Source organism: Cavia porcellus, unplaced genomic scaffold (assembly GCF_034190915.1).
Source record: "Cavia porcellus strain 051 isolate PalLab524CR breed Dunkin Hartley unplaced genomic scaffold, mCavPor4.1 scaffold_14, whole genome shotgun sequence".
Taxonomy (NCBI): domain Eukaryota; kingdom Metazoa; phylum Chordata; class Mammalia; order Rodentia; family Caviidae; genus Cavia; species Cavia porcellus.
Genome location: NW_026947497.1, coordinates 24,947,554 through 24,975,485, shown reverse-complemented (window position 1 = coordinate 24,975,485; position 27,932 = coordinate 24,947,554). Strand labels below are relative to the sequence as shown.

Genomic DNA, 27,932 nt, shown 5'->3' with positions numbered 1-27,932 from the left:
CAGATTCGAGCTGCCCTCCCGTGCAGTGAGTCAGGGCTCAGGGTACTGCTTGCTACTCCTTGTGGGTCAAAGGCTCTAATTCTCATTTCAGATCCTTTCGTGTTTGCTGTATTTCAGCATCTGGACACCAAATCTTGAAGAGGCTGTTTCTCTACTGTTTACAACTCTGCCATCTATCTTCCTGGAAGTCCCTGAACCAATCAAAATTCTGTCTGTTAGTGCAGAATCAAGGAAGTCTTTCCTAAAGTGTAGCTCCAGGGGAACATTAATTGGCTCAAGAACATTATATGGCTCCAGAAGATGTATGAGTGACTTAAACAGGTCAGGTTCTATCTTGGGGGAAGAGGCAGGAGTCTTGCTGTGTGTCCTAAAGTGCTGTGGCATTTATTGGCCAGTGAGTAGAAGCTGTTGGAAAACCTTTTATTGCTGCTGTATTTCTCATGTCTAGGGTTAAACCAAAGAGTAGGGTGTGGTGGCACATTCCTGTAGTTCTAGCAGTTGGGACACTGAGGTTATATCACAAGTCTGAGGCCAGCCTGGAGTAATAGTGAGCTCAAGGGTGGCCTAGATTATACAGTAAGATCCTGTCTCAGAAAACTAAAAAACTAAGTATGTAAGTAAGTAAGTAAGTAAGTAAATAAATAAATAAGTCAGCCAGCCAAAGAAAGCACAATATAGTAATTATGGACTTGCAAACTAATAGCCAAAGTTCATAATTTAAAAATCCTGGAAAGAATGTTTAATCTTCAGATTTTTTATATTATGTTTTGCAAGAATAAGAATATTTAATTACAAAAAAGTAAATGTACTATAAAAGGAAAAATCATTTCTATCATTTCTTCAGATAGTTTTATAAAATATATCAAGTCAGTTTATTAAAACTCCTTACTATATAGCTCATCAGACTTTAAAATGCAAAATCTTATTAAATCAATAAGATTAATTAGATTTAATTAATCAATAAGATTAATTAAAATCAATATTTGTACTCTTTTATATAGCACTCCTCATAATACATGGACATTAAACTTAGAAATAGTTTGCTAAAGGCTACCAATAATTTTAATATTATTGAAAATCTGGAATAAAAACTGCAAAAATGAAAGTGTATATACTTACACTTGGTCCTTGGGTTTCCTGCAGCCATTTAAGAATACGGGTCAAAGAGAAAGTTTTTAAAATATTAAATAAACTTTTGTATTAAAACATACTAACTTACAATCCTTAAATTTGAATAAAAGTTAATACTGACATAAATAGTATCTAGCTACTTCCATAACCTATGAAGAAGTTCTCAGGATTTTCTTACCCTGTTGGCAGTACTGGGGGTCACGGGAGGCAAGCGATGTCCCAGAGAGCTACACTCCCTGTACTTTTTAGTATCAGATAGGGCCTTGTTAAGTGGCACATGGTGGTCTTAAATTTGTAGTCCTTCTGCCTTAGCTTCCTACGTAGCTGGAAGTATAGGTATGTGCCATTATGTCCAACTATGTTCAATTTTATTATTTTTCTTTTTATATAATTTCTGAGATGTAATCACATACTTATCCATTTAAAGTGTACAGTGTTTTCAGAATATTCACAAATTAGTAAAATTTGCATCTTAAATTTAAAATGAAGTTTATTGATATAGTTTATTTATGTAGTTTATTTATTATAAAGATCTAAAAAATTTAGAAAAGCATTTAGAAGAAAAACTACTTTATCTGTAACCAAGATATATTTTATGTATTGTCTTCTGGTATTTTCCTCTTGAACAGCTGTTTGGTTTGAATCCTAGGGTTATTTTTGCTGTCTGTATTATAGTTTCTGTTTTGTTGCTGGGAGTGAACCTAGAGCCTATGCATACTAGGCACATACTCTGTCTATGAGACCGTATGTTTTATATTCCATTTTTGTATCATAACTACTTTTCACACATTATAAAATTTTAGTAACAGTTAAAACATATGGAATATTTACTATTTAATTAAGTAGTATTCTATATTATAGTAAGCATTTAATACTCTGAATAAACTAAAAAGTTATTCCCATTTATTAATGAGAAAACAGAGGTACAAAAAGGTTAATAGATCCAAGTCACAATGGTAGTAAGTAGTACAGCAATAAAAACAATCAACTGTACAAAATTCTAATATTATGAACCAGTTTACTGTTATTTCTCTATTATACACATTTATTCCTGATAGCTTACAATTATAAACAAAGCTGTAGACTTTTTATCGGTTTCTTTTATTTTAGTAATTTATTCTTAGAATACATCTCTCAGAATCAAAGTCACTCTGCCAAGGAATGTAACATTTTTAAAAAACTGTTTTCCTTTTTGAGGTGATGCTAGGCAACGGTTCTACCACTGATGCATACTCCACCTCACATACTTCACAAGTACAGGTGGATGCATACTCCACCAAGAAAGATGTTCTAAAGTTCTTGAACACATGGTAAAAATGCTTTCCTGTAGGGCTGAACTGATTTTCAGTCATTAGTAATGAGGGTGCCCAACACACAGAGGTCTCCCTCCCCGGTGCTGTTTTTTATTTTCAAAAATTATTGGTAATTATTGTTTTCATTTTACATGTCTCTTATTACCAGTAATGTTGAATATTTCTTTACTCTGTGTGTCAGTTTCATTTCTTCTGTGAAGTCTGTCATCTTGAAATTTAAGTTAAGAACTATTCTAAGCCTCAACTGATACCATAAATGCATTTCAAACACAAATGTTTAATGGCAAGCATTTGACTTATTAAAAAACAACATAAGCATACCTTAAGCAGTAAAAATACAATTTATCATTATAGAGCAGAAGGAAAATCTATCCTTACATTAGATTATATCTTTAGATCCTTACATTGAAATAATCTTTCAATCCTTCATTCTTATTTTCTAAACTGATGATTGAACTTAGTCTGGAAAAGCTAGATCTAGAATTCTTTTTGGTAACTAAATATAAGAATCAGAAAATATGTCTCAGATATTACAAAAAGGATATAATAAGGGTTTTCTAACAACAGTGAAGCCATTCGGGCCTCTTTAATCATGGGACGGGCCATTAGTGTTCGTCTCCTCCAGTAATGCTAAAAAGAGAAAAGATGACATACTTCACAAGTACAGTAAACACATCTGCTAAGGAGAATATATTAAAAAGTTATCTAGGGATTAAAATGTTCAATAACATCTTACATGATCTCCTGTTCCCGCAAGATGAATACACACAGGTCTGTATTTGTTGTTCCATTCTTTAGGCACAATAAATTGGAACCTGTTTAAAAGAAAAGAAGTCTCAGCCAGGCGTGGTGTTGCATACCTGCCTCAGGCACTGAGGCAGGAGCATCACTGCAAATTGGAGACCAACCTGGGCTACAAAGTGAGCTCAAATTCAGCCTGAACTGCATAGTAAGACCCTGTCTCAAAGAAAAAAAAAAGTCTCTTTAATACAACTTTGAATTCTAAAAAGTTATAATTATCTATATGAAAATAGCAATTACAATTTTCACCTTCAATTGGTAATTTTTTTTTTTTTTTTTTTGAGATGGTCTTGCTATGCAGTTCACGCTGGCCTCCAACTCACAGCAATCCTATCTCAGCCTCCCAAGTGCTGGGATTATAGATGCCCATAAATTTGTAACTGATTACAGCACTGAGTGTCCAAAAGCTACAAAGATACTTTAAGTTTTCTTCTTTTCTTTTTATGGTGCTAGAGACTAAACTCAGGACCTCATGCATACTAGGCAATCACTCTACCACTGACTTGTATCTGTAGTCCACTAAATTGTTTTCTTTTGTGGAGATATTGATATAGCTTTAAAATAATGATTAAACCTTTAAAATATATTTCTACCTTTTGCTCTTTGCAGGAAAATGTCTGGGTGTACATCCTGTTGACGTTTCAGTAAAATATGTTTTTTATCTTGCAGTATATGATAGGATCTGATTCATTAAAATTTTGATATTTGGAGCTAAAGCTAATCTGTGCCAGGAAAAGACAGTTTTCTCTATTTGACTTTGTCTTACTTAATTTTAAAGTGGACACAGTGGCATTAAGTACACTTACTTGCTTTTTAAAAATTTTTTGGACAGAATTTTGAGTCTTGCTTCATAGTGTAGGCTAGCCTTGCACTCACTGTTGCCAAGGCTGGCCTCGAACTCATGGTGATACTCCTGCCTCACCTGAGCGCTGGCATTACAGGGGGTACCATCACTACTCTCCATCCTGAGAAATTTTTCATCTTCCTAAATTGATTTACTTCTGATTTTCTTAGCAGCTGACATTTAAGAATCACCAAGAGGCTGGGTGGTGGCACATGCCTGTAATCCCAATAGTTAGGAGGCTGAGGAAGGAGGATTGCTGTGAGTTTGAAGCCACAGTGAGCTTAAGCCTGGCCCTTGAACTGCATAGAAAGACTGTGTCTCAAAAAACAAAACAAAACAGAACAAGAATCACTAAGAGGACTGCAATGAATTTGAGGCCAACTTGGGTACACAGTGAGGGCAAGGCCAGCCTGAACTACACAGCAAGATTCTATCGCCCAAAAATATAAGCAGGGGAAAAAAACCCCTGCTATAGTCAATTCTTGGTTCAGATCCTTCCTGGGCACAGGGGACCCACTTGTCTCCTTTTTGTTTTCCGAGTTGGGCAGGCAATGGAACTGACAGGAAAAGTAGGGAGCCAAGGGCAGGAAAAAAGCATGGCAAAGATGAACCAGTGCATGCTGGTTGTAACCATTAACAGCCTCAATTAACCAATAAAAAAAACCACTGGCAGTGTGGATCAAAATACAAGATCCGTCAATATGCAGTGAACAAGAAACACATTAACTTGAAAGGAAAATCACAGAATGAAAAAGGAGAGAAAACAATATCCCATGTGACAGGGAACTAGAAAAAAGTAGGGGTAGCTTGCCCATCAGCCGCAGAAGGGTGAGAAAGAAACGGCATTTTTATATAATGGAAAGCTACTCAGGATACTCATGAACTCTCGTAGGTAAATGGATGGAACTTGTGATCATGCTGTTGGGTGAAATGCTTAGGACTCACACAGCTGAACATTATGTTGTCTCTCTAGTATAAAAAACTGAAGGAATTAGTGGGATCTAAAATGTACAATAGATATTGTGAGAGTGAAAGGGAAGGAACTGTCTTAAAATAGAAAGTGGTATTATTGTTAATTCCTTACTACTTTGTTTTAAAGTTCTGTATAGTTTTCACTGTTTTGTTTTGATCGTTTTATTCTGTTCTGTTTTATTTGATTTCATTAGGTCTGATGGTATGAGCAGCTATTTTTTTTTTTTTTTTTTTTTAAGTTAAGAGGAAAAAGAGAAAAACACAAAACAAACCAAAGCGGCGTAAGGGTACACGCAATACAGAACTACAAAACAAAACAAAACAAAACAAAAAAACATAACAGTAAGAAATCACCTGCTAGTAGATTACACACTATCTTCTTGAAAATAGTTCCTCAAATCACAGTATCAAAGAACACATGGTGGACATTCAAACAGGGAGACTGCAAACAGCTGTGTTCAATGTTCCAAAAACATTGATAAAGTCAGCTATTTAACACCCCCAAACACACTTGCTGTTATATCCGTTAGAGCTCTTTTTCTTTTTTTTTTTTTCCCTCTCTTTTTTACAACAAAATTTACACATCTTGGATTTTATTACTCCTTAGTGCTTATTACTTTCTTTGGGGGGTGAGCAGCTATTTTGTAGCTAACAAGAGGCATTATGACAGCATTGTTACTTTCCTATTATCTTGTGAAATGCTGTATCATTTTCACTGTTTTGATTTGACTGATTTTATTCTACTTTATTTTGTCTGGTTTTATTCTCTTAAAATTTTTTTTAAAAAAATCATAGAAGTTTCTATAAAGAAACTGGTTACCTACAAAGATATAAGAATCAGACTGCCGTCAAGTATTTCTTTAGTAAAACTGGATAATGGGAAAAATGTACCAAGACCCTCTAAACTTGAAAGGAAGTTATTTTGAATTGATAATTCCATTGCTAGCAAGAAATTATGAGATTTTTTTATGGCCTGGGAAAGATTTTATACGACTTAAGTTTTTTTTACCCTTTAGAACAAGTAGAAAATTACTGAATCTTACATTAGGATGAGAATGATTTAAAAATGTATTTGTGTTTAAGATTATATATTATATAAATATATTGATTTATATTTACTGCCGCTAAAACCATCAAAATAAAAAAGCAACGAAAAACTATTTTTTCTGCTTATGATTATTTTGATATTTACTGACATTTATTGAAAATATTACAATTTATATTTAATCATTAAATTCAATGTATATAATGTTTAAAAACCACATCTATTAAATTATAAATACTCCTTTTTCCACTCTGCAATATTCTTTATAAAAGAGAGCTGAATGTGATGGCACATTAGCTGTAACCCCAGAACTGGGGAGGCTAAGGCAGGAGGATTGCCGCAAGTTTCAGGCCAGCCTAAACTTCATACTTAGAGTCTGTCTCAAAAAACAAAACAAAACAACCTCAAAATTAAAAACAAATAAAACAAAAGCTCTGTAATAAACATGAAATCATAATGTATGAATGATCTCTGTTGTGTTATGTATTTGTTTTTGCAGTGCTGGAAATCAAACCCAGGATGTTGTATATATCTTAGGCAAGTGCTTTCCCTTGAGTTTCATCCCCAGTCTAGCTATATTTTTTTATTTAATAATTCTGTACAATTTTTCATGTAGAATAAAAGCAACGTGCTTAAGAACAATTTTAATTCTAAATAGTAAGAATTCCTGGTTTTATTACATAGCATAAACATTTTATAAGTGGAGTGAATTTTCATAAAAGCCAGAAGCATTTTATTTAAAGTATGCATAATTTAAAATGAGCACATTATACCTACATGTTTTAAAAACCTTAAACTCAATTATGTAAAAATTATTTTTGACATGACATTGAAAAGTGAAATTCTTATAAAATACACATAAACTATTTCTGCAGGAATATTTCCCTTTTACCAGAAGACAAACATTAAATTTGCCTTTTATTATTAAGCATTCAGTTTTTGATAAAATTTGCTCAAATTAGTGCTATTTAAAAATACATGATTTGGAATTTTGACATTAAGTACATTTTCACTATGTGATATCTATATGATACATGACAGTTCATTTACAGGAATTCACAGACATCCTGTTCTATGGTAAATACTCTCACTGTAGGTGGATTTTAAGCAGTTTAAAACTACCGAGAGAAAAGCAATGTTTGAGTTCCTTCACTATATTTGCCCAGTATAATTCTCCTCTGCCTCAGTGAAAGTTAAATTCAAAATAAATCATGGATAATGAATTTAATGACCATAGGACAAATAGATTTCTTCCTACAGATTAACATACATTTAATATAATATTAACACTTTCCTACGTATGTGGCTGTTGGGAGCTGCTGTGCGAGTGATATTCATGGGTGCTGAGCACCTGAGGAATACTCCAAGGGCTTGGAGCATCTGAAGAACACTCCAAGAGCAGGGAGCACTTGAGGAACACCCTGAGGGCCTGGAGCCCTGGAGGAGAACAGATGTTCCAGTCCTGAGAACACAGGGTATAGGAGGTAGCTAGTTAAGCAAAGGGGCATCATAGGACAATTGTATAATAAATGCATTGTGATGGTTAACAGTTCTTTCATCCAGAGGAAGCTTTCTGTATCTTTGTTTTCTTCCTCTTCTCACTGTTCTCTGCTCCCCACTCCCCAAAATTTAGAGAGCTGTTGAGGACACCACATATAGCAATGTGGTCAAAAGTTTAAAATCTGTGCAAATCTTTCCCTTTTCCCCACAACAGTAATTACGATTAAACCCAGGATCTTTGCATATGGTCTTGCCGTGTGGGGCAACCTGGCCTAGAACTCAATATGTAGCCCAGGCTGGCCTTGAACTCATGGCAAATCTACTGTCTCAGCCTCCTGAGTGCTGAGATTACAGGCATGCTCCATCAAACTCAATTTTTTTTTTTTTTTTTTTTTTTTTACATTTTGAGACTGGATCCTCCTATGTTGCCAGGAATAGGTTCAAATTATGATTTTCCTGCCTCATCTCCTCAGTCCTGGGATTACCTGTGTATGCTGCCATACTTGGCCTGTGTGTGACTCTTATCCAGAAATCCCATACGTAACAACTTATGGCAAGATGACTAACAGGTAAGGAGATGTATCCAAGGATGTTCACTGCTTATGTTGTGTGAAGATAAAAACTATTCAATTTAGATGTCCACTATAGGAGACTGGGAAATTAAAGTACATCTATAGTATGGAATATCAAACAGTTTTTTTGTTTTGTTTCTTGAGACAGGGTCTTGATATATAGGTTGGGCCAATCTTGAACTGCCTATCTAGCTCAAATTGGCCTAGATAGAACTCACAGCAATCCTCCTGCTTCAGTCTCCTGAGTCCTAGGATTATAGGCCTGTGCTACCATACCCAGATGCTTAAGCAGCAATTAATATGATGATAGATTGCTTGCCTATTTATTGATTAATCAGGTCAAAAAGAAGAGCAAATAAACACTACTATTTATGAACACACAAGGGAAAAGAGGACAAACAATATTCATAGAATAGCAGTTATTTCTCCTTGTTGCAGTCACCATTGAATCTTTCCCTTTTTAAATATATATTTTGCAGTATTTTAATACATGAGATAAGTTACTTCCCAAAAATCATGGTGAAGGAACAGATGTCAGTTTGCATCACTTAGCAATCTATACTTCTCAGAATAAATGATATTGTAAAAGCATGTCACTGCATAGACAGGAAGTAATTTCCATTCTTGTCATCTACAGAAGAAAGCCTTTGTTGAGTTTTTGTTTTGTTTTGTTTTGTTTTGTTTTGTTGTTTTTTTGTTTTTTGAGGTCGGGTATCACTATGAAGCTCAGGCTGGCCTTGAACTCATGGTAATCCTGCTGCCTCAGCCTCCCAAATTCTAGGATTATAGGTGTGCACCACCACACCCAGCTTTGTTGACATTATTTTTTAGGCTAGTCAAAGCACAATTTTCTTCTTCCTTTTTTATCTTTTATTTTTTAAGGCAGGGTCTTGCCATGTGGTCCAGGCTGGCCTCAAACTCCCAGTGATCCTTTGCCTCAGCCTTCCGTATGCTGGGATTACAGTGTGCATCACCATACCCAGCTTCATTTTTTCTACTCTTTTGATGTGCTGGGGATTGAACCCAGGCCGTATAGACATTAAGCAAAAGTTCTACCACTGAGCTTATCCCTGCTCCCTTCTCCTTTTGTTATATGAACACCTATACAACGTTCAGATAAGGGGAAAATTTACAAGAGAACACAATTCCAAGGAAGGAACTGATGGAACATAAAAAAAACCTAAAATTACTTTTCTTTCTGTATCATTTAACCTACAGGCTAAAGAGCTGAACATATATTTAACTTTTTTAATGTAGCCCACACACAATTTTCATTCCTTATTTCATTTATTCATATTAATAACCCTATATTTAAGTTTTCTGTCTCTTTCCCTCCCTCTCTGCATTTCTTTTTGAGGCAGGGTCTCATTATGTAGTGCAGGCTGGTTTTAAGCTTACTATGTAGCGCAGGCTGGCCTCAAAACCATAATGATCCTCCAGCCTCAGCCTCCCAAGAGCTGGAATTACAGTCATAAACCACTATGCAAGGGTCTTAAATAGTCCTGCTTTATAAAACCTGATTCATAGATTAAGTAACTGACCAAAAGTCATTAGGTCAATACGTAGTAGAGTCAGAGTTCAATCACAGATCTGTTTAACTACAAAGTTCTAGATCTTTCCACTACATAATACTTTAGAGTTTTTAAAAGAAATACATTTAAAATACTACTTTAGGGCCAGGGATATAGCTCAGTGGCTTAAGCATCTCCCTGGCACGCACACGGTCCTAAGTTTGATTCCTGGTACCAAAAAAAATAAAATAAACTACTACTTTAGAGATAATAAAATAATAACTGACTATAATAGTTCACCATGTAGGTTTATTAGGTAATGAATTTCCTGGAATAAATTGGAATTTATTCAAGACTCCAACGTACTCACATAAAGCTTAGGTGAGTTTCCATTTCCATTACAGAATAGAAGCTTCTTGAATGAAAGACTTTCATATATACACATATATGTATCATTGCGATTGCAAACAAAAATTTTACAGGAGAAACTACTTAACAGAAGCTGCAAATGGTTTATTATCAACAATGCTGAGGAAAATAGTAAACTATCTTTTTTTTTTTTTAAGATATGACCTCACTATGTAGAGTTCAGAATGCCCCTGAATTCACTGTGTAGCCCAGGCTGGCCTTGAACTTGTGACAATTTTTATGCCTCAGTCTCCCGAGGGCTGAGATTATAAGCGTGTGCTAGCATGCCAAGCTATTTTGCTCTTTTTAAGTAAACAAAATTAGGTAAAGCATAAAACAGAAATCCATGGAAAAAACTAGCTTCAACACTGATTTTGAATTTAAAACAATTTTTAAAAACTCATTGACAAACCTGGACTAAAACTGACCTCTGTACTCTATGATGAAAGTTTGAACAAAGCAAATTACCTGTTTCTCTCCAGGATTCTGGTTGCAAACCATAAGGTAAACATTACACCTAACCACTGAATTTGATTTGGTTCTCATCCAACTTGGTTTTCGACCAGAATAATGGAAAAAATTGAGTTCGAGAACACAGGCACTGTGGTAATCATATTTTGATGCAAAAAAGCTAAGTTTCAACTATTATATGATTAATGAGTTAAAAACCTTGGATATCAAAAGAAAAGAAAAAATACAAGAAAAAAATGAAAACAAAGCTTTTGTAAAGAGAAGAGGAGTTGTAAATAAGGAGAATGGGAGAATTTTTAAAAACTAAAGCAAAGGGGCTGGGGATTTAGCTCAGCAGCATAAGCTCCTGCCTTATAAGCAGGCAGTCGTGAGTTTGATTTCTGGTACCGATAAAAAGGAAAAAGACAAAAAAAAAAAAAAAAAAAAAAAAACTAAAGCAAAAAGCTTAGGAGAATTCCTGTTTGTGTCAAAATAACCCTAGGATATTTTTGGAATGTTCACTTACATTCACAAACTATCCTGAGGAGGTTTACTATATAGTCTATTTAGTCTAAGACTTTAATTTATTCTTCCTAGTATAGAAAATACATGAACACTGTAGAAATTTAAGGTTGTCCACTTGGAGACAATCAGGGTTGCAACATTAATACATATTTTCTGGAAATTTCTGTATGACGGTGTGCCTGTGCATATGCCTGTGTATTTATGGAACTGGAACCAAACAATCATTTGTATTACTTTCTTATATTTTTGTTGTTATGGGTTGTATTGAGATGTCCCCCCAAAGCTTCATGTGTTCATAGGTGGGGTTTTTTGGAGCTCGCTGAATCTAGGGTGTCTGACTGAAACTGACAGTGTGTGGTACTAAATTAGTCCACTGATTGATTTAGAAGAGTTCTGAGTGTGGGTAATGGGAAGAGCTAATCTGAGTGTGGGTGATAGCCTGGGTGGGATAAGAGGGAAAGTAAGGTTTTCTTCACTGGATGCTGCTTTTGCTGCTTTCTGCTTGCCATGCCACGGTCTGTTTCTCCTCTGCAATAGAGCAATTATGAACTGAAACCTCTACCAACTATGAGGTGAAATAAATCTCTTCTACTTTAACTTGTTGATGTTGGGTATTTTGTCTCAGCGACAAGTAAAGTAACGAAGACCTCAATCGTATAGTATGGGTCATACTGCCATGTCAGTTCACAATATCCACTATGTGGATTATTAACCTGCTGCTGAATGTTAAGGGCACTACTTTTTTTTTCACATATGAACAGTACTTGAATAAACACCCTTGTACATATACTACCCTGTATACTTTTTCTTTTTTTTTTTTAGATGAGGTCTTGCTATGTAATTGAGCTTACTTGTAGATGGCCTTGAATTCATGGAAATCCTTCTGCCTAGGGATAACAGGCATGCACATAATGTGTGCCCATTATGGTGTGGGTTTTTTTTTTTTTTTTTTTTTTGGCTTTTTTGTTTGTTTGAGACAGAGTCTTACTATATACTTCAGAATGGCCTTGAAATTCCTATGTAGCCCAGGCTGGCTTCAAACCCATGCAATCATATTGTCTTAGCCTCCCAAATGCTGAGATTACATACACACACACACACTCACACATACACGCACGCACACGTATGTGCATATGCCACAATGTCCAGCTTTACTCTGTGCCTTACAAGAATTAAAATAGTTTCTAAATTCAGTCTTTTCAATAATTTAGATCTGCCTTGTTACTAAGTGATTTGAAATAATACAGTATGGTATGATTTTAATGAACACAATGAACTTACTAATTTATCTGTCTCAAAAATTCTTACCTTGCAATAACAGATTCAATTGGCATAATATCAGGTACATAATGCGCCATTGGGGAAACAAAGTGTCCATCCAGGATCTTACAGTCAGACTGTTCTTCAATCTAAAAGAAAATAAAAACAAAGATGCAAGTAGACTGTATCTTGGTCTAAGATAGATGTTTATATAATAAAAAGGTTCTACCGACTTACAACTTTTGCTAGTCTTTACTATATTTCCTTTCAGATCTATTCTGCTTTTTTTTTAATCAGTCCTACACATTTGTTTTTTATCTTAAAGAGGGTAAGATTAAACATATCAAAACAGAACAAAACAGTTAAAAAAACAATTTAAAGAAATACAGATTTCAAAGGAAGTCCACTGGAGATCTTCATTGTTTATCTAATCATCTCTAGTTTCTTCCAAATAGTTGTTTCCATCTTCACGAACATTAAATATATACTGCATATTATAGAACTAATCAAATCATTACAGGATGATGAAGGCTGTTTAGGTCTTCAAGATCTGACATTGGGGAAGACAGTAGTAACTACCATAGTGTCTCTCATTCTCTTCATAGTAGCTGTCCTTCATATGCTGAAATTGAACTTGAGACTAGACTAATATCACTCTGATCAGTGAATAATAGTATTGCTAGATTTTATATCATAATGCTACAGAATTAGCATTGGGTTTCTTAGTGTCTCTTCTTCTTCAGAGTATCTGTTCATTACATCTTGCATTATATAATCTGTTCCCGTAAATAGTTTTTAAAAAATCTTCTCATGTGTGAATTTCTACATGTATATCTATCCTCTCTGTATTATAGGGAAAATCAAATCATAACAAGACAGCAAAACAAATTCCTAGAAAAACATGCAAGACCACAATGTTAGGTGATCTACTGTAGTTACTATGCTTTCTCTTGTTATTTTCAATAGACTTGTCCACATCATCGGGCTTAATATAGTTAAGCATAGTATTACACAGCTATTTTTATAAAAACACAACTTTGAAAACATTGTACGACTTGAGAGCTGTTAATAATCAATACCAGTATGGATATCTTTTACATCTTATCATCTTCAGAGTAGTTGTCTCTACTTTTAGGGTTGATACTATCAAGCATACCAAATTCAAATAAAATCAGCAAAGGCAAAACCGCGGTCTAATGAATTGAATTCAAATAAGATCAGTCATAGTAAGACAATGTAAGTAATACAGGGTTTGTTTAAGTTAATAGGAAATTAAGGATAGTTACCATGGTATAACCTGCTATTTTGGGGTCAGATGTCTGTGCCCTCAAATCTGATATGAGTGGACAGATCAGAACAAATTAAATTCTTTTTTTTTTTATTTAAGGAGAAAAGAAAAAAAAAGTGAAAGGGTACAAGTTATACAGATTTACAGAAAAAAAAAATGAACAGTAGGAAATCACTAGTTAATGGATTACATATTGCCATCTTAAAAATAACTGTTCAAGTCACAAAATTAAAGCTTGTAGAGTGGACATTCCAACAATGATACTGCAAACAGTTCTGTTCAATGATCCAATAAACTCTGTGATATCATTTTCTATCTTATACACTTAAATATACATGCAGTTATATAGTTTAGAGCATTTTCTTTTCCTCTCTTTTGTACAATGACTATTACACATTTTGGGTTTCATTGCTCCCACGGTTCTTATTGCTTTTTTGGAAGACAGTAAAACCAAATGAGACATAACAGGACAGAATCAGTCAAGTCAAAAGGGTGGACATAATAGATAATATAAAAACATAATACAAGGTGATCAACAATGGTTACCATAATGCCTCCCGCTATCTCTAATAGAATTGCCTATATCATTAGTTATAATACAATTGAACAAAATAGTAAAGAACAAAACCGACAAAACCAAAACATTGGAGACATTGTAGGTCTTCAAAAGTAGATAAAAGTCAACGAGAATGGGCGTTATAATGAATCTCATTATCTTCTCAGCTGAGAACAAATTAAATTCAAACTAAACAGGGAGATAAGACTACTCCACTACTGTGTCTTTTAAATCCTGATAGACTATTAACAATGACCTCTGCCTTTTTTATAGTGTATCAAAGCTATCTATACTAAAGATTATAGCTTACCGTCTCTGCCTCATGTCTGCTACTCCACTTTACTGCTATAATTTGTCCACGTAACTCCTTCATTCCACTGTCTGCCCCTTTCATTGAAGCCTCTCTGCCACTGTTGCTGGAATCCTGGTATCCCTTCCTGTCTTTGTAATGTCCTTCAGCACTCTCTGTAGGGTTGGGTTGGTGGCCATGAACTCCCACAGTTCCTCCTTGTCTTGGAAGCATCTTATTTCTCTATTAATTTGGAGAGAGAGTTTTGATGGGTATATGAGTCTCGGTTGCAAATTACTTTCTTTCAGAACTTGGAATATTTCTGCCCATTCCCTTCTTGATTTAAGTTTGTGTTGATAAGTCTGTTATTTTGATAATTTTCCCGTTGTAGGTAATCTGCTTCTTTTCCCTGGCTGCTTTTAATATTCTGTTCTTTTGGTGGATTTCTGGAATCTTGATTATTATATGTCTGGGTGTAGATCTGTTTTGGTTGTAGGTAGCTGGTGCTCTGTATGCCTCTTTTATCTGGATATCATTTCTTTTTGCTATACATGGGAAATTCTCCTTAAATATATCTGTGAATATTCTTTGTATTTCATTTTTGGTTGCTCCTGCTTCCTCACTCACATACTTTATTCTTAAGTTATGTATTCTTTTGTCATCTCCTAGACTTTGAATTGTTTCTTTCTGGTTCCTCGTTATTTTTAAGAAGTCTTTTCTTTCACGATCATATATCACAAATCTCTCTTCAAGTTTCAAAAGGCTAACTTTAGTTCCTGTCAAGACATTTTACCAGTGTTCAATGGAGTTTTTAGTTTGTTGGTAATCTCTTTGGATCTGTTTCATGTATTCTAAGTTTTGTTTAAATTCTTCTTCAGAAGTTTCTCTTTCTTTTCTGATTTCCTCAATTCTTCCATCTGTGTTCTCTTGGGTGGGGCTTGTCGTGTCTTTAATTAATCTCTTCATTAGGAGTACAGCTTTAAATTCATCTATGAGGTCATGGAGGTATTTTTTTATTTCGGCTGATGCTGTGTCCATTATTGGATGGTTACTGTACTTGTTCTCTTCTGTGTTTACTTCTCCTGGGCTTATTTGCTCATGTTGGGCAGCTGGAGATTTTTTTTTTTTACTTCTATCTCTTGTCATGTTTCTGCTGTCTTTCAGACTGGAGTGTGCTGGGGGTCTCTGGCCTTCTCTGTATTGCTTAGGGCCTTTCAGAAGCATGCTGACTTGAGTTTTTACTGCTCTCCCCAATTTGCCATTATCTGGGGTAGGCAGGGATGCAGGGTAGCCTCCAGTCTCTGTGCCAGTCAATCCACAAGTTAGGCTGTACTTTGTGGATGTCACAGAGTCGTGACTATTTTGTATCTGCTTACTGGGTCCCAATCAGTGGCTTGGTTCAGCCCCAGCAGATCCTGCCAGTTCTCAATGTGCCAGAAGCAGCTGACTTATGTTACCATGGCACAGGGCTCTGCCCAGATCATATCTGTCCTCTACCAGACCTCTCTGTGCCAGGGGCGACTATCTAATGTCACTGCAGCACTGGGTCTGCCCAATTCCAAGATGTCCTTCACTAGTTCTCTCTGTGTCGCTGACACTGTCATGGCGCTGGGCTCTGCCCAATTTCAAGATGTCCTCCACTAGATCTCTCTATGCCAGGGGTGATTGTCTGATGTCACCGAGCTGTGGGCTCTGCTCAACTGCAAGATGTCCTCCACCAGATTCTCTGTGCTACTGATGCCACTGTGGTGGCGGGCTCTGCCCAATTCCAAGATGTCCTCCAGCCAGCCACAGCAGCTGCGGGACCCTGTCCCTAGTACTCACCAGGACTCAATGCAGGTCTTCCTCTTGGGTCTACTGCACACTGTACCGCTTGCCTTCACTGCGGTCCCAACACAACGCGGAACCATCAGAAAACTGCACGTTGTCCAGAGCTCCAGAGCTCCAGAGCTTCTCACAATCTCCTCCGGCACAGCTGGGTGGCCCTGGCTGCTTCACGGGGTCCTGGGTCTCAATTTCCACCAGTCGCCAAAAGCCAATACAGCTTTTCCTCTTGGATCCACTGGTCAGTGTGCTGCGTTAAAGGTGCAGGATTTGCAGACTCCCATTATCAGCAGCCACAGTCTCAGCACGAGACTGCGTCCAGCCACGCTGTCTTCATTAATAAGAATCATTATCCATTTGTCTGGCCCTCTCCATGTTGTCATATTCTAGCATCTAATATGATTTCTCTGCAGAGACTCTCTGCCCAATCCCCTAGCAAGCTGCGATTTTTGGAACTCCTCCCTATTCTGCTTTTTAAATGACATTTTTCTGATACATTAATTTACTTTCTATACACTTTACTGCAGCTCATTTGGGAAAATAAATAATAAATATCATCGATACATTGACAGCAATGAAAAAAATAAAATACTAAGTAAAAGAATTCAACAGTTTTCAACAATGTAATCATAAGAATAACTTTAGAACTGTAATAATTTACTAAGAATAATATTTTGGTACCAGGGATCAAACTCATAATCTTGTGCTTGCCAGGCAGGCATTTACACCTCTGAGCTGAATCCCCAGCTCTCATAAGAACAATTTTAAAACTGCAGTAATTTACTACAGTCAAGTAAGAGTGGACGTCTAATATTGTGGTTCAGTAATGGCAACCAATTGATGCAAGAGTCACAGGTCAACATGTTAAATAAGGAAAAATGGAAATTAGTTAACATTCAGTACCTAAACTTATTCTCCCCTCAAATACAGTAGTTATTTTTTCTAAAAAGTTAAGCCAATGGTAAAAACTGAAGTACAAGTAGCAGAAAACTATCACTTACTTTCTATAAAGTCAGAAACAAATACCCATCATTTTCTGTCTATAAAATTAACTTCAATAACTCTTTTTGTTTTGTGGTGTTAGGGATTGAATTTAGAACTTCACACATGCTAGGCAAACAGTTTACCACTGAGCTACATGTAGCAGTTTTAAAAACACAAATTGTAGCTACTTGTGAAAAAGTTCTTTTTTTAAAAATGCATAAATGAATGACTTAAAATACTATTGTATCATGAACTGAATTTCCATAAAATTCTGCAAATTATTTTCAACACTTTATTATATTTTAATAGCCTGTATTTCTGCAGGATTATGATATACTGGTAACTATGACTTTATAATACTCATTGATACATGAGTGAACTAGTCTTTCTTTATTTTACCTTTTAAGAGTATTCCTGATTGGGCTGTACTCTTATGTATTTTTCCAAAATAATTGCAAGATACTTATATAGATCTAAATTGTAAACTGAATACTTGGAATAGTACTGCATTCAAAAATAATGCTTAAGGAGACCACAAATTGGTATTAAATTTTTTATCTAAGAAGTCTTTCCAGTTTAGTCATTTATATTTAATAAGCCTTACTATAAGTTTTAAAGTTTTCTTTTTTTTTAATTTTAAGGAGAAAAAAAAACAAAAAGGGTACAAGTTATACAGAATTTCAGAAAAAATAAACAGTAGGAAATCACTAGTTAATAGATTACATATTGTCATCTTAGAAATAGTTGTTCAAGTTACAAAATTAAAGCATATAAAGTGGACATTGCAAACAGTTCTGTTCAGTGATCCAACAAAACTCAGTAATATGGTTGTCTATGTTATACACTTAAATATACATGCAGTTATATCCTTTAGAGCACTTTCTTTTCCTCTCTTTTGTACAATGACAATTACACATTTTGGGTATTATTACTCCCACAGTTCTTATTACTTTTTTTGAGGAGAATAAATCCAAATGTGATATAACAAAACAGAGTCAGTCAAATCAAAAGGATGGACATAATACGTACTGTAAAAACAAAATACAAGTGATCATAATCGGTTACCATAATGCCTCTTGCTATCTTAAAAAGAATTGCCTATATCATCAGTTATAATAAAATTGAACAAAACAGTAAAGAACAAAACCAATAAAACCAAAACATTGGAGACATTACAGGACTTCAAAAGAAGATAATAGTCAAACCAGAATAGACGTCATAATGAATGTTATTGTCTTCACAGTTGTTGCCTATACTCTCGAACTTGGTACTATCAAGCAAAACAGAATAGAGGAAAATCAGTCAAAACAAGATGGTGAGAGCAATACAGGGTTTCAAATCAAGTTAATAGGAAATCAAAATGGGTTACTATAATATATCCTGCTATTTTTTATTTTTCCCTTAATTAAAAGATAAAAATAATTTAAAAAAAAGGAGATTGAGATAAAAGAGGACATAGCAACAAAACAGCACAGGTCAAAACATAACCATTTAAGCAGAATAGTGTTTCACCACAAGATATCCCCTGATAAAAGTAGTTACCATAGTGTCTCTTTTCTTGAAATCTTTGAGTGTAACTTCATATACTGTAGCATCAAACGTATCAAGACAATGTAAAGCCATTCAAGAGAATGACAGTATTACAGGGTACTTAGAACCAACTAACAGAAAATGAACAATGGTTTCTGTATAATCTCCTTGTCTATAAAAGTTTTTGTTTATAATATCACATATAATAAAATCCAATAAGATACAACATGTTAAGACTGATGGAGACAGAAGAACAAAAGCTTGATGGAACTTCAAAACAAGATGATATTGAATCAGCACTAGCTATTATGACATCTTTTTTCTCCAAAATAGCTGTTCTTACCATCCGATCTTCTCTGCCTCATTTCTGTTGTCAGTTTGTCGTCTTCTTTTTGCTTTCTGCTCCATTCATTGTGGCCTCTCTGCCACTATTTCTGGAATCTTGGTATTTTCCTTTTTTAGAATATCCTGCAGTATTCTCTGTAGAGTTGAATTGGTGTTTGCAAATTCCCCTAGTTCCTCTTTGTCCTGGAAGCACCTTGTTTTTCCATCAATTTCTAGGGACAGTTGTGCAGGATATATCAATCTTGGCTGTAGGTTATTATCTTTCAAAGCTTGAATTATTTCCCCCCACGCTCTTCGTGATTTGATGGTTTGTGCTGAGAAGTCTGCTGTAATTCTGATGGGTGTTCCCTTGTAAGTGATCTGTTTTTTGTCTCTGATGGCTCTTAATATTCTGTTTTTATAGTGGATTTTTGGAATTTTGATTATTATATGCCTGGGTGTTGTTCTGTTTGGGTTGTAGGTGACTGGGGTCCTGTATGCCTCATACATCTGAGTATCTTTATGTTTTGCTAAATTAGGGAAATTCTCCTGGATTATTTCTGGGAATAGTCTTTGTAGTTCATTTGTGTCGCTACTTCTTCTTTTATGTTCTTAATTCTTAAGTTATAGATCCTCTTATCATCTTCAAGCCTTTGTATTATTGCTGTTTGTTTTCTTGTTATTTTTAAGAAGTTTTTCATTTCATGCTCCCACATTACAAATCTGTCCTCCAGTTCCGATAATCTATCCTTAGTTTCTTTCAAGCTGTTATGCCAGCTTTCAAAAGAGTTTTTAGTTTCCTGGTAATGTCTTTGAACCTGCTTCACATATTCTATGTTTTCTCTATTTTCTCCATCAAACAATTCTCTTTTTTTCTGTTCTTCCATTCTACCATGTTTTTCTTGGGTGGTGCTTAGCATTTTTCTAACTATTCTACTTATATCTTACTTTACTTGGTTAAATACTTCACTTTTGAACTTGTCTATGAGGTCCCGGAGATATCACTTTATGTCTATTGGTGGCGTGCCTGGTATTACATGTTTTCTGTCCTCATTCTCCTTTGCATTTACCTTTCCTGGATCAGTGTTCTCAGGATTGGGGGCCAAGGACCCTTTCTTGTTGCTCACTCTTCCCATACTTTTTGTTCCTTCTATACAATTGTATGTAGGAGGCCCAGTTTCTTTCTTTGTCGGTTACACTTTGATTTGCCCCAGCTAGGTGTTCCTGCCCACTGCAGTGTACTAGGGAGACACAGACCTGAGCAGCCTCTGCTGGGTCCGCCCCTCCAGGTCAGTCAACCTACTGAAGGCTTGACTGCTAGGGTGCACCGGCAGGTGCTGGGACCTGGTTTGGGCTAGCCTACTGGGTCTTGGTCTACGGTGTCACCCAGGGCAAGTGCTCCCCAAATCCTGCTTGAGAGGGGAATATGTGACTAAAGTCACTGCAGTATCCTGTTCTGGTTAGTCTGCCTGGTTCCAGAACGTCCTCTGTTGGAGCCTCCTAGTCTATAGAAGGGTCCCCATTCCTCTCACTAACCGCAGGTTGATACAGGGCTCCCCGCCAGTCATGCTCTCAACTCCGTTTGCCGATTCCCGTTCTCAGAGGTTTCGCGTCTCTCTCCCTGCTGTGCCGATTCAGATGCAGCAGCAGCGGCAAAAAATTCAAATCGCGGCTTCCAGAGGCACAGGTTCCAGCTTCAGCGCTGAGATTTTATCTGTTCTGGTTATAGTACCAGGACTGCATTTCCAGTTGGTTTCTCTCAGTTTAGTTCATTCCTGGGTCGGCAGGGTATATCTCCCCTTGCTTAGGACTCCTTACACCATACCATTCCTGGATTCTAAGCTGGCTAACTCAGAGAGCCTCCATAGCTGCTGTTATTTATCTGCCATGTTCTCCCATAAATTGCAGTTTTAAAGTTTTCTTTGTATATATTTTACAATAATTTATTTGACAAAAAAGATACCACAATTACTATTCAATGAGGCAGAACAAAGTAATATGAAAGGTAATATAATTCAACAAAAGTGTTAGTACACTGGTACTAGAAAACTGGTAAAAGAAAAACATTTTACAACTATATATGTGTATATATAATATACATTTAACAAATAAAATATAAGTCAACAACAAAAAGTAAAGTAACCCTTTACAAAAATGAGTGAAGGATTTGAAAAACTGTTACTCTACAGAAGACATACAAATAATGTTCATATAGGAAGATGTTCAACATTATAGTTATAAAAATTCAAGTCAAAACTATAATGAAATACATTTACACTCACAAATACTGGTATGACTATATAGCAAAGCTGGTACTCTTATTTATACACTGTTGGTGGGAATGTAAAATGTAGTAGTCACTTTGGAAAATAGTTTTATTTCTTCTTAAAAAGTAAATATAAACAGGTGTGGTGGTCAGTGCCTATAATCTAAGCACTCTGGAAATTTTGGGCAAAAGGATAGTAAGTTTCAAGTCCAGCTGAGGCAACTTAGCAATTCAGTAAAGCCATCTCTTAAAACAAAAAATTGAAAAAGAGAAGGGAATATTTTTCAGTGTGAAGGCCCTAAGTTGAATTCCAAGTACTTGGGGAAAAAAGTTAAATATATTACATCAACATTTAAAATGTCAATAGTTTTTCTATATGTTGATCATGAAATAGCTGAAGAAATCAGGAAAACAATTCTTTTTGCAATAAAAATAAAATACATATCAAGGGAGCAACTAACCAAAATGGTAAAACTCCTCTACAATAAAAATTAGAGAACAGTAAGTAAAGAAACTGAAGACAACAAAAGATGGAAAGACTCCTCATCGTCTGAGTCAGTACAATCAATACTGTTAAAATGGCCATATTACCAAAAGTGATCGACAGATTCCATGCAATCCCCATCAAAATTCCAATGATATTCTTTACCAAACTAGAAAAAAAATCCTAAAATTCATATGGAAACACAAATAACACATAATAACCATAAACAATCTTAAGCAAAGACAGCAAGACAGAGGCATGACAATACTTGACTTCAAATTATACTAGAAAGCTACATTAACAAAAATAATATGGTACCACACAAAAATAGATATAAGCCAATGGAAAAGAACAGAAGGCACAGAAGCAAACCCATATAATTACCCATCTGATTTTTGAAAAAGGTACTAAAAACTTACACTGCAGAAGACAGACTAACAAATTGTACTGGGAAAACTGGATATTCACTTATAGAACATTGAAACTAGATCCTTACCTCTCATCCTTTACAAAAACCAATCCAAAATGTATCAAAGACCTAGCTATAAAACCTGAAACTTTGAAACTGCTAGAAGAAAACAATGAAAACACTTGAACCCACAGGCACAGGAACAGGCACAGGCACAGACTTCCTGAATAGGGCTCCAATTGCACAGCAAAAATCGACAAATGCAACTACACCAATTTAAAAAGTTTTGCATAGCAAGAGAACAACCAAAAGAGTAAAGGAGCATCCTACAGAATAGGACAAAATCTTTTGTCAGCTACTCTTCCAACCGATGATTAATATTTAGAATATAGAAAGAACTCAAAAATTTAGCACCAAAAAAATCAAATAGAGAAGTCAAATGAACAAATAAACTGAACAGACACTTCTCAAAGAAGTATAAATAACAAATAATGTTTATCACCTTTAAATATTATAAAATGCAAATAAAAATTACACTGAGATTTTCTCTCATCCCAGTCAGATAGCTATTATCAAGAACAGAAAAAATAATGCTGGGGAAGATGTGTAGAAAAAGGAACTCTTCTACACTTCCAGTAGGATTGCAAAATACCACAGCCACTGTAGAAATTAGTATAGTGGTTCCTCAAAAAAAAAAAAAACAAAACTGAATTACCATATGACCTAATATATCCCTCCTTCAATATATACCAGAAAGAGTTAAAACCAATGTACTATATATATATATATATATATATATATATTTTTGTCACAATTCACAGTAGCCAAGATATGAAACCAGCTTCTGTATCAACAGATGAATGGATGAAAAGGAATATGGTATATATATACACAGTAGAGTATTATTCAGCCATAAGAAACAAATTATATCATTTGCAAGAAAATGGACGGTTCTGAAGATCATGTTAACAAGCAAAATAAGCCAGATATGGAAAGTTAAGTACTGCATGTTTTCCCTAGTATGTGGAACCTAAAAAAGATGACATGAAAACAAGGAAGGAGTTCTGGGAAGATGGTGGAGTGATGAACAGTAAAAGATCCTCTTTGAGATCTGGTGTTCAGACACTGGAATACAGCAATGTGAGGACAAGGAGGAGGGAAGTGGGTCCTGAGGACCCTGGAAGGATCCGCAGTGAAAAGTGAATCCTGGGGGGAGATCACAGAGAGAAACTAAGAAGGAGGTGGAAGGTGGTGCTGTTCTCCCTGAGACTGGACTCACTGCATGGGAGGCGTAGCTGAAATCTGCAGATGCTTGGTGACTACTAGCAACCCCAGAGCTCTCTATTGAGATAAAGCACCAGTGAACACAGGGGACAAATCAGACTGCAGTGGCTGGAGTTATATGGGTTCAGATGACCCAAAGGAGATAGTAATTGACCATTTTGGAGAGGGGCCAACTGAGTTCAAACTCAAGAGTAACTGCTGACTCCATCTAGCAACTCCCAGCTAAATTCAAGCCCACAGGAGTACAGACTGCTGCAGGCTAATCAGGTATGGTTTCAGCCTCATGGCCAGAAACCAACCTGAACTTTAGGGAAAATAAAGGTGCAGTCTTGCTGGGATTATCTACCATCCCACTGCAGAGCTACTACTGGCTTGCTGGGATTAATCATGATGGATCTAGAATCTGCCTGCCCACACTGTCTACCATAATAGAAGAGACACACCTTGAAGTGGACATTTTTTCTTCATTGTTCTTGTTTTTACACAAGTGTGAACACAGTTTCTAGTTTTTATTATGTTGTTCTGCTCATTTTTATTTCTCTCGTCTTTTTCTGTTTTCTGCACCAGTTTCCCAAAGTTTGCACAACCCTTGTCCTGAAGCCTTGCTTCTAATCTTGTCCTGTTCTTCTATTTTTCCCCCTGAACCCTTTTAACTCTTCTCCTTTACAGGTAAAATTGTCAAATCGAGGGCTTATTTACTGCATACAATTTTAGATTTTGTTAATGTTAGTTCATATGATTAAATGTGGCAAATTAATAGCTACCTCAGTTTGTCATTTTCTAGGCAATGTTTGATGCCACTGTTACTACTGATAGTACCACTTTAGCCAAAGTGATATAATTGTTTCAGCCATTCTTCCTGGTATGTCAAGACTGAGATTGCCTAAGAGTTTTAAAAAATATTATGGGCTAATACCAAAGAACCAAGGGCTGGGCCAAGCAGACAGCAACTTCTCATTCCCAATAAATCAAAGAGGTAGAATCTTACAACAGACTCAAAACCAGAAAGCAAGCTACATCTGGAAGACAACTTTGAAAAGTAGTCATTTCCTAAGGATTCTAAAAAATACTAGCAATAAAGCTGCTCACCAAAGGCAATTTACAAGTATTGACCCAGGGATTAAATTTGAAAAAAAAAATGAGAAGACTCTTAAACAAGATGCAACCCCAGTTGACCAGCTCAAAAAGACAAACCCAGATGCCAGTGAAGTAGAATTGGAAATCCAGCTCCCTAGACTCTGAAGTGCTAACAGCAGAAGTAACAAAGCAAATAAGATTGTAAAAAATTAATCAAATCACAAATAATTTTGCAGGTAAGTACAGATATGGTGACAATAACTGAAAGATATGCTTAGGGACTCTACAGCAAATACAGATAATAGAAAGGTTTAAGAAAATGATGGAATCCCAAAACAGAAAAGAAATAGAATCCATGAAACAGATTCAAATAGATATTCAGAAGATTAAAAATTGCACTGGAAGTATACACAGCAGAAGGAGCCAATGTGAGGGCAGAATCTAGGAAATATATAAGACAGAACTGTGGTTGGTGATCAAGAAAAAAGACTTAAAAAATAGCAAAGGACCAAGAAAGCAGGATGTCTGGTTTCTGAACTGGAATATCCCTTGTGGTAGTAAGGAAAGAGCAGTGAGCACCTAACACAGAAGCCACGGCAGATTAAAAATGGCTGATTTTGAGAAATGCAAGTTTTTGTATAGACGTCTTCCTAGTACCTCGCTATAGAGAAGAGAAGCAATGACAGGACCAGGCCAAATATCCATGGTCTTTTTGGGTGAAACACAGGTTAGGCTGTAGGCTTCTCTTACTCAGATGCCAACAAAGAATAAATATATCACCTGAGGAGAGGATTTGCTGATGGAGTACTTGGAGAATCCCAAACAGTACATCTCTGGAACAAAAAATGATTTTTGTTGGCATCACAGCCCACCTCAAATAAGCTTGTGATGAGTAACAGTCACTGCTTTATTTATTATAGAACAGAAATGTCTCATGGCTTTTTTATGTGTACCATAATTTCAAAGATCTCAGACACCAGAATTCAGATTATGAATGGCTGGTGGAATATTTTTGTTGGACAGTTCTGATTTAACTAAAATTGGCTTTTAACTAAATGGGTATTTTTTTTTTCAAGTTTTGAAATAATCAGTAAATACTATCACTGTTTTCTCTTTCTAAATACGTAGTTGGAATTCATTACTAATGTTTGACTTTTCACGAAGATTGAGAATATAATCTCGGGGCTGGGGATTTAGCTTAGCAGCATAAGCACCTGCCTTGCAAGCAGGCAGTCGTGAGTTCGATCCCTGGTACCAATTAAAAAAAAAAAAAAAGACAGAATGTATCTCAAAACCTAGTGAAGGCTGGTTTTATATTTTAATTTATGTAACTAGTTATGTAAATATTTTTAAATACTATAGAAATCCTTCATTATCTCAAAACCAAGTGTCATGGTTTATGTTGGTGGCCCCCAGGTGTCATGTGTTTGCATTATGCATTTGCGATTGGTTCATTGTCTAGAACTTAGATTGATGATGTCAGTGCTATACCCACATAGGGGTGGAGCCAGCATACAATGTAATGACAAAAAAGGCGTGTCTCTCTCTCTCGTCGCTTTCCACCTTGCTGTTTGCAGCCACCATAAACTGCAGCCCCGCCATGACACTCTGCCTTAGAGCCAACTAAACATAGACTAAATCCTCAAAAAACTGTAAGAAATAAACATTTCCTTTCCCAACTTTGGGCATCAGGTATTTTGTCTAAGTGACAAATAAAAAATAATTAAGATACCAAGTAAGCTAATTTTGTTTCAACTTGTGTTTATTAGCTTGTTAAAGGGAGTGGTTGAAGACAAGGAAGCAACCTCTCTATTTTTGGTCTGGATTATGCCAATTTAATTAGAATTCCCTACATCAAAAGGTGCTGCCTTTTACTTACTAAAAGGCAATTTAGTGTCATGTATGTATAACATCAAATAAAGGAAACACTTTTCAGTAGCTGATCTGTAAGTTCAGATTCTTTTGAAAGTCAGCATGATAAACAGGAAGTTAGATTTTACTTTTGAATTCTTTTAATCAGAACAAGTTAGGAGAGAAAAGTCAGACTTTTCCGAGAATCGGCTATGCTGGGACTTGGGGGACCAACCAAGAAATCAACTAGCCAGCCTTCCTGGTAAGCTGTGCAAGAGTTCCAGCGCCTCCCATGAGCCTACTGGTGCACAGGCTGAGAAGGAAACACCATCTGTGTCATCCTCCCCTCCCCAACAAGCAATCCGCTAGTCTGGAGGACAGGATGAGTTGATAGCAACTAAGGTACATAAATAAATCAACTAAATGCTTGTAGTTTTTGGTTGATTATGCAGACCAGGGGACAGTGATCTGAGCATCTCTTGGGAGAATGTCAGTATGTAATATAGTAAATATGGGGGATTTCCTTCTATCTTGTCCTTGAAGTCAAATATTGATTTTACTATTTTTGCTTTGTTCTGATTAACTGTCTTGCTTTATTCAATATTCTGTTTTGATTGGTTTTGGTTTTATTTTGCTATATGTGACAGAATGGACAATTATTGTGAAGATAACAAGATATACTATGGTACCTATAGTTTTTTTTCTGGTATCCTGCTTTGAAGTTCTGTGCCAATTTTGTTGCATTGTTTTAATTGGCTTTGTTGTGTCTTATTTTGTTGGATTTTTACTATCTTTAAATTAAAAATCTTTACTGTGAATCAGAATGAGTTATTCAGGACAGTATTATACAGCTTTATAAGCACAAGACTGAAACTACTGTTGTATGTGTGACTAGTGAGCTTGTCAGCTCATTAGAAGGATGAAAGTAAGGAAGGTACAGCACCAGCACAAATCTGTTTGTGACCTATAATACTTAAAAACAAAATCAGATTGACAAAAAATAGCAAGGTACCATGAGAAATTCACTCAGCAGATGCTAGATGATGCAAAGAATAACATACAATTAATCAGAGTCAATGAAAAAGCAGGAGATACCACAAATAACATAAAAATCCTATTCACAAATACTTAGAGAGAAAACTTACCAAGCAGGGAAAAAGAATTTGACATACGGACAAGTGAGGCATGTACAACTCCAATTAGCCATGATCAAAAAAATCTATAGCAAGGCAAGTCAAGATTCCAATAATTCAATACAAAAGCAGAATATTAAAAGCTGTTAGAGAAAAAAAGTCACCTATAAAGGAAAGCCCATCAGAATCACAGGAGACTCTTAAGTCAAGGAGATTGGTGTGAAGTATTTCAAGCCCTAAAAGAACACAATCTCTAGCCCAAACTGATGCACCCTGCAAAACTATCTTTCAAAATTGATGG

The 27,932-nt window shown here is 35.7% G+C and overlaps 1 protein-coding gene across 1 annotated transcript in view; it reads right to left on the bottom strand.

The window, feature by feature from the left end:
* Abhd18 (abhydrolase domain containing 18) overlaps positions 1 to 27,932 on the bottom strand; it is a 75,119-nt gene that overhangs the window by 24,969 nt on the left and 22,218 nt on the right. Inside the window, exons 4-7 of the mRNA XM_013160288.3 lie at positions 12,381 to 12,481; positions 3,181 to 3,259; positions 2,990 to 3,074; positions 1,120 to 1,147 (exon numbers count right to left, since the gene is read on the bottom strand). Of these exons, the coding sequence (XP_013015742.1) occupies positions 1,120 to 1,147; positions 2,990 to 3,074; positions 3,181 to 3,259; positions 12,381 to 12,481 (293 nt within the window). The remainder of the gene's footprint in view (positions 1 to 1,119; positions 1,148 to 2,989; positions 3,075 to 3,180; positions 3,260 to 12,380; positions 12,482 to 27,932) is intronic.